Consider the following 7,712-nt stretch of genomic DNA (forward strand, 5'->3'; position numbering starts at 1 on the left):
AAGGATAACTTATTTCACCTTATATATTATTGTGTATGGGTAAGCGCATTGCACATTGCACATTGAAAAAATGTTTGTATGCCCAAAATGTAAGTGTCACTATCACTATCTGTAAATGTCTTTTTTCCTTTAATGCAGCAGATAAATAAAATTGCTGATTTTTTTAAGCTTTAAAGTGAATCTCACATTGTTTGCCTTCAAAAAAGTTTCAATTTCATTAAGCTTAAGCTGGAGATAATAGAAATTTAGTGTGTTGATTATAAAGCTGATCACAACACACGGAGCATTCCATTTTCCTAATAGAATGAGGCCCTAACAGCTCTGCCCTTCAGTGGTTGTGGTGGACGGTAGTTATCCACCATGTGGCATGGGTCGTCATTTTCATCATTGAAGAAAAGACCTCGGAGCTTTGAAATCTAAAACAAAAATAAGAGAATCATGATTTCCTGCCTGAAAAAGACCAGTGCATAGTTTGTGTTGTGATATATAGCAATATTGTCTACAATTTGTGTGCTGATTACCTGTTACATTCTAAAGTAATGCTAAAATATTACAGTTATATAACAGAAAGGGGACATATTTATTTTCAAACTGTTTCAGTAAATTTAATGTCAATTCAATGTACATTTCTCATCCAGTGAAATGTATAACATCCTTTTTAGGAGTGAAATACACCAGTCAATATTAACTAATGGTGAGTTGTTAGATTTGCAAAGATTTCAAACAATTATTCGAATAGAAGTTGCAATTTGGAAATATTTTCTAGTAGCTTGTGGGATGAGCCATCCCTGTGATCCCATTTGGTCGTAGTCAAATATGAGAGACAATGAGATGGTCCTCCACTGCTACCATTCCAGGAGCTCTACAGATATGAATGAAAGTGCCAGTTATGACATCATATCTTGCACCTTCTTACGATACTCTAAAGCAGTGGTTCGTGGTTCCCAAATCAGTTCTAATGGCCCACCAACAGTCCAAGATTTATGTATTTCCCCCTTTTTTTTTCCAATGGAGATACTGTCAAAACCTGGGCTGTTGGTTGGTCATGAGAACTGGTTTGGAAACAACTGCTCTAAAAAAAAGACAAGATAATGGAGAGAGTTACCCTTAAAACACGGTTTGCAGCTTCTGACTGTCATGCCAGAGTTGCCAGTTGTGGCACCTAACCTTTACACCAAGAAGTTTTACAAGTTATGCTTACAGCATGGGTTGCGGCATCTGGTGTTAACTAGACAGCTTCACAAATTCATTCAACCTATAGTTGCTCATAACAAAGCTCAGGTGCTGATATAGTCTTATAATAGTATAAACATTGGATTCATATTTTAATTAGATCAAACATGTCCTAAAATAATGACGAAAACGCACCTGTTGAGAGCTAACACTGATTGGCTCTTTAAGGACAATCCAAGTAACACACTGAAGGAGTGGTGGAGAGGTTAGAGAGCCCTGATAGGTCCAGAAATCCAAAGATTTTGGAAGCAAGCCGGTAGGATCATAATTAGTGAAAGCAGCTTCCTTCCCCTAAAGGATTAAAAATGCATAGTCGTTAATCACAATTAAAAATTCAATGTAATTTTTTCTAGTTCCACGGAAGTCAAAGTATAGAACATCAGATGGTCATTTGTTACCTTATTTGGAATTAGTTTTAAGGCATCGATCACCTTCTGCAGTTCAGGTTTTGTATCTCCGACCTGAAACATAAAAATGACACATACTGGATGAAAGTCCAGTCATTTTTTTATGGTTTTGTTGCATTGTTAATTTAATTACTTAAAATTAAATACAACTAAAATAAATTTGAAAATGAAATTAAAACAAAAGAAGAAAGGTATAACAAACAAACAAACAAACATATGACTATTTCTAGCTAACAAATAATTGGTAAAAATAAATGGTAAACCACATTAAAAGCAGTGGACTAACAGCGTAGTTGTATTGCGAACTATGCACCACATATGCACCAGCTAATAGAAAAAAGCATTTTCACGAGTCAATCTCAGCGATGTGCATTATTATCTCATTTTAAAGGTTAAAACAGATCTTAGCGGATTCCACTATCTTGTAAGATTTATTTTATATATTTTCATTTTCAGTTTAGCAGACAGCTTTCATAAGTAGAAAGCAAATAACAACTGCAAGTCCGAGAAACTTCTGCTCACAGCAGTACTGTGGATGTAAACAGAGAACTTTGAAATGCGTAAGTCTGCCCATCCACATAAATGTTATTTGGACAAAAAGATAGTGTGACATATGTATAGTTATATTTTCTATGGGAAAGCATTGGATTGACTGAGATGATCTCAGCTAAAGAGGTGGTTCGTGGGGCGGGACCAGCTCCGGTAGACCCCCGCAGCTCTGGAATAAAGTTAAGTACACTACTTATATAAGGGGGTCAAGGAGATCTGGGGACCTAAATAAAGTCCCTTTGAAGAGTCGTTGGCATTATCCACAAACAGCAATTTACTTATAGTTCATCTGCTCTGTGAATCACGGAAATGGAAGGTTTCCCCTGCACTAGCTTTATTAGCTGTTTCTACTTAATGTAAACATTAACTTTTCACATGAGAATAATATAATATCTCACAGCACATTATTGGTTAAGAGCTAAACAAACACAATAAAAGAGACATCAAACAGCCATCTGATTAAATGTTGAAAGCTACTGCAGGGAGAAGAATTTGTAGAATCAATAAATATATATGTGTTCCGTCAGCCTACCCTTTCAGAGAGAGATGCTATGTTTACATATAGCCTAGTCAAAATAAAGAAATGAAAGATAAATTGTGCAATGTGTTTGCTTACCCGGAGAAAAACACCAACTACTGCCAGCCCATCGCAGTGTTTCACAGCTTCACCAAAACTGGCGTATTTTGTGTTCCAGTGAACCAAGTGCAGCTGTTAATAACATGTAATAAAATCACTGAATTATAAATACAGTGTTAGTTATTGACAAACAGCAGTGCTAGGCACATAAGCCACAAGAGAAAAATTATAAAGAACCATGCTTCTTCGGCCCTGGCGTTTTCTGTAAGACTATTATAGTACTTTTCTGGGGAGACTGGGAATCAAAATATTTGTATCTGGAACCCAAATAATAATGTCAAGCTTCATTACCTCTGCTTCGTATTTAACTCCATCGACAATGTGCTCAGAGCCGTGTCCATCGCAGGATCCCCAGTGAATGTGGAACTGCTTCAATCTGTAGGTTCCATCAACAGGTCCTCCTCTAAGAACTGTAATCCCAAAACAAATTATTAGACTTCATGTATTAATGGAGGAGGTACTGTAGATCTCTACATATTCTTTTAATAAACTCTTAAGAAACTATTGACCCATGAAGTATCAATTCCTGCCCTGTCAGCTAAGGGTTAGTAATGATTCTTAATTAATTAAATTGTGACATCTGGCTCGATCCAGTCTTCTTAAATACATCTTTAGAGCTTTTCCTTTTTTAACACGGTCAACCCTGCATGGGTTCTAATCCCACTGCAAGGATTTCTAATCCCACTGCATGGGTTGTAATCCACTGATACTCAAATTATTTGAAAAAAATTGTGAAGTTAAGTCCAGGTATCTCATGCACAAGTAACACGACTTTATAAAATTATGGACTAAAAATTGCTCAAAATATATTAGGAGAGGCATGCAGATATTGCATTAAGAGAAAAAAGCAGAGGAGAAACATTTGAGAGTTGAAGATATAAAGTAATGGAAGAAATGTTTTACATAAACAGCAATACTATAGAGGAGGGAGGTGGAAAGGAATACAATTGAAAAACAAGAAATAGATGAATAGAATAAGCAAGACAGATATTCTTGAATAGGACTTCCAGAAATGCTACCTCTGTATTTCACTGTCTGGATTGTAGCAATTTGAAATTTGAATAGCAAAATTGCTCATATGACAAAAAAAAAACAAACAAACAGTAAATTCTGCTCTAATCACAAGTTGGTTGAGTTATGTAAAATTTTCCAATTTGAATATCAATTTCGTACAATTATATATTAGTGAATAATCCCCTATGAGTTCCCATTCTTAAGAGTAAAATAGTAAAATTTAGCAAATAACTAAAAGAAACCAATAACAAACCTTACGTAACAGAATAAGTAATGAATACATAGCGCTCCTATCTTCCTAGGACACGAATGCCGAAACACTATCGTTCTCTTTGCTGCACATACACCAGCTTATCAGCATAGAACAGTTTATATGACAATGTACATTGCATTTCCACACATTCATTGCCAGAAAGACTAGATTTTATTAGAAAGATTTGAAAACCAAAAATCTAATTATACAACTAATGTAATAGAATGTAAAAAATCAAAAGTGATAGAAAAATAAAGTTTATTTATAAACAAGAAAATCTGGAGAACTGGAAACTAGCAAATTAAAGGCTATATTCAGCCGTGTTGGGAATGTTTCCAATTCCTGTACTATTATTTATCCTATAGTTCCATCATGCAATTATTTATTTCATTAATAGGTACCCAAGTATCGTCTTTGCTTTACAAACATGTTTCTCTCTTTCTATTATTACAGCTATGATTAATATTTATATTATCATTTAATAATATTATGGAGGAATCAAAGTGCACTGTAGTGGTGATGGTACTTCATGTTTGTACAACATTAACAAATTCAGAGTGAACCGGAGACTTTCCAGTGTTTTGTGTAATGTAAATAAAGTGGGAGATAATTAAAAGAAAACAAAAACATAGGTAAAAGTAAAGTTTGGGGTCTGTCTGTTCCTTGAAGTCTTAATTTGGATTTTTAAAAATTTATTTTATTTTTTTACTTTCTATACATATAAAACTGTATGCATTAAAGGCTGAGGAAGGCTGAACTTGATGGACGCAAGTCTCTTTTTAGCTATGTAACTATGTAACTATGTAAATGCTGCTAATTAATGGAATTGTTCATCGTGATAATTCTATTCCATTTCAACTGGTAAGAATTGTTAACGTTTTTCAAAAACAAATTAACTGGCGGATTATTATTATTAATTATTATTACACAGATAAAACATAATTACTTTGAAATTAAAAGTTCAGATTCGAGGGATGGTCTTAACACAGATCCCCAACATTGAACTTCAGTCTCCTTAATGCCTTGCATCCTAATTATTGACAATGCCTTATGATACCAGCCGTTCTACAATAGCTGGGGATCTACAATTTGGCTGTTTGAATTAAATCTTTCTCCAAATTAATGTTGTGGAGTTGGTAGTCTTATGTAGCCTTTTACCTATTTGTAGAACTAAAATATCAATATTTGAATGTATTACCTGGAGAGGTTGGATTTCAAATTTAATAAATGTCTATGATAGGAGCTTGATAATTGTTCAGCCAAGATGCTTATACAGAGTTATAACAATAAGTAAAAAATGCTTGTTGATCCAAACAAAAATCTTTTTGGAATCTATGATAGTTTTCAACTGTGGAAGCAAAATTGGATATTACTTTTACTGGTTTTGTGTCTTCATTTGCATCAACAGCAACACCAGACACTGTAAAGGGTTTAACACTAGGAATTTAAGGTTTGTTTTTTTAAGGGTTTTTCTTCTACTTAGATTATGATATTACCATGCATACATTAAACATTTTTTAGTAAAAAAAAAATTAGAGCTACAATTCTTACAACTTTATAACTTTATGATGTCATTGCTCATCCTATAGTTAATGCCATCCTTTTGCATTGTGTTACATAACCTGTGTTACTTCCATGTTTCCCTCTAGATCGTAAGCTCACATGCCTTTTGCATAGTACCTTGTAGGAGATTAAAGCATGGTACAATGTAGGGGAGTCATTTCTCATTTTGAATCAATGTGTCTAATTAAATAATACCCTGTTTGTATATATTACCAATGGTCTTGTTGCATTAATTGTAAAGCACTCCTGATAGGACTCTATGTAAGAACTATTATATAAAATAGTTATATGTTTTATGCAATGTACAATTTGTTCTATTTTTAGGGGGTAATTTTTAGCAGCACTCCATTAAATGTTTTATAGTCTATTAACGTCCTTTAATAAAAAAAAAAAATAAAAATAAGTAAAGCTTTTAGAATATTACAGGAAAACAATGTTTGTTGTAAACGTCAGAAAATATCTGGTGGCTTGGAAAATATCCACAAACTAATAACGTGGGTCTTTTGGTTTCTCTAATGAAGGGTAATGATATCATTGACTGAATGCTAAAAGATAATTTAAGATAATCTAAGAAATCTCTTTTTTACGTTAGCTAAAAAAAATGCATGTGATTGATATAGAGTGAATTAATTTAAAACAATGAATGAGAACCTATACCCATCCGAGGCAGATTATCTGCTTTGTCCAACATATAATTTGAAACTTCTCAAACGCAAGACAACTGAATAAGCTCTGTCATCACTAGCTCTAGCAAAACAACTATCCATAGCTACCTCAGTGAACAATACCATGCAATCTTGGTCTTTAGAGGGGCAATCTTGACACTGTAACCACTTCATCACAACTGTCCATTGCTGGTATGAATTGGTATGACTAAGGAATAGTAAGTGCCAGTAAACTTCAAGCACTTAGCAAACAAGTTAATTAAATGAGATGACATGGTTACAGTGCCTATTGTGCCTTTTTTAATTCTGGTTTAAAGCTTAAACAGAAAAAAATAGAAATAGTTAATGGAATTATCAAGAAAGCAATGTAATTTTCATTTTTCAAACAAACTCATAATATGCTAGTCAAAATTAATCAAACATGTAAGTGTATGGTTATAGGAATAGAGAGAGACATCATTGCATTAAGGGTACCATAAGGTCCAGCAGGTGTCATGGATGATAATTCCAACAGGTCACACAATGCGACCTTGAAATATGCCTGCTAACTAATTTATCCATACTAACCTATGACTATGAATGACTTCTACCAGTTAGCACGATACCTCAGTGTTTTACTGGAAACTCACCCGATTTGTCATTGGAATCTTCAAACTCCACATTGAAAGAATGGCCATTATTCAGAATGACTTTTGCAGTTGAGGGGTCATAATGGATGCTGAGTGGTTTAAATGATGGGTCATACTTGGCTTGACTTGTATTGATAGCAATAGGGGACTGGTAGTCTCCGAGGGCATTTGGAAAAGACAGGTGCCAAGTATCTGGTCCTAGTGAGAGAAAGAAAAAAAAATACAGGATACTGAAGCAGGTATTGCTGAAGGTATACATTGATTAATTAAATTACTGTTAATATTCACACAGGTTGCCCAAGCTCTTCAGGCACAATCAGCTGCACATTTTATTTGAAAATTCTACAGAAATAACAGTAACATGCCATAACTTGTCACAGGTAAGCACATTCTGTCAGCAGTGACCCTCTGTATAGACGCACGCTGATATGACATTTGTTCCCATCACTCACCATTGTTAGGACCATATCCCCAGACTTGTGCCATTCTTTTTTGCTGTTAGTTCTTCCTGCAGGACAAATTCCCTTTCTGGGTGCCAGTGGTTGAGTGTCTGCCAAAAGACTTCTTTTGAGGCGTTTTATAGTCTCCATCTTCCTCAGACCAGAGAATGTGGGTTTGGTTCCAAAAGATAAGAAGATAAGCCTGTTCAGGGGCGGAGAGAAAAAAATTACAATTTTTGGGACCAAAGCAAGGTCATAATGTGTTTGTCTCCTGTAGAAGTCACTTCACTAAAACTCCTCCTATCCAAGTTTTCTTACCAAC

The 7,712-nt window shown here is 34.5% G+C and overlaps 1 protein-coding gene across 2 annotated transcripts; it reads right to left on the minus strand.

Moving 5' to 3' along the window:
* Positions 1-211: 211 nt before the first annotated feature.
* Positions 212-7,490, minus strand: LOC134607788 (carbonic anhydrase 2-like). 2 transcript variants are annotated; one of them, XM_063450341.1, is made up of 7 exons: positions 7,403-7,490; positions 6,951-7,148; positions 3,118-3,236; positions 2,806-2,898; positions 1,632-1,694; positions 1,369-1,524; positions 212-416 (listed from the first exon to the last, which is right to left on the minus strand). In XM_063450341.1, the coding sequence occupies exons 1-7, from the start codon at positions 7,434-7,436 to the stop codon at positions 297-299; spliced, it is 783 nt and encodes a 260-aa protein (XP_063306411.1). In that variant the 5' UTR covers positions 7,437-7,490; the 3' UTR covers positions 212-296. The 2 variants fall into 2 exon arrangements, with proteins under 2 accessions (XP_063306411.1, XP_063306412.1); XM_063450342.1 differs by lacking the exon at positions 1,632-1,694 and having other exon boundaries at positions 215-416.
* Positions 7,491-7,712: the final 222 nt, after the last annotated feature.

This window comes from Pelobates fuscus, chromosome 4, assembly GCF_036172605.1.
Source record: "Pelobates fuscus isolate aPelFus1 chromosome 4, aPelFus1.pri, whole genome shotgun sequence".
Taxonomy (NCBI): Eukaryota; Metazoa; Chordata; class Amphibia; order Anura; family Pelobatidae; genus Pelobates; species Pelobates fuscus.

Bases quoted from the DNA above. Each gene is read 5' to 3' on its own strand.
- LOC134607788 (XM_063450341.1), bottom strand. From the start codon at position 7,436: ATGGCACAAGTCTGGGGATATGGTCCTAACAATG. The intron at 2,899-3,117 runs GTAATGAAGCTT...TGTTATTAACAG, and splicing joins GAGTTAAATACGAAGCAGAG to CTGCACTTGGTTCACTGGAA. The intron at 417-1,368 runs GTGCGTTTTCGT...TTTTTGTTTTAG, and splicing joins TCAGTGTTAGCTCTCAACAG to ATTTCAAAGCTCCGAGGTCT.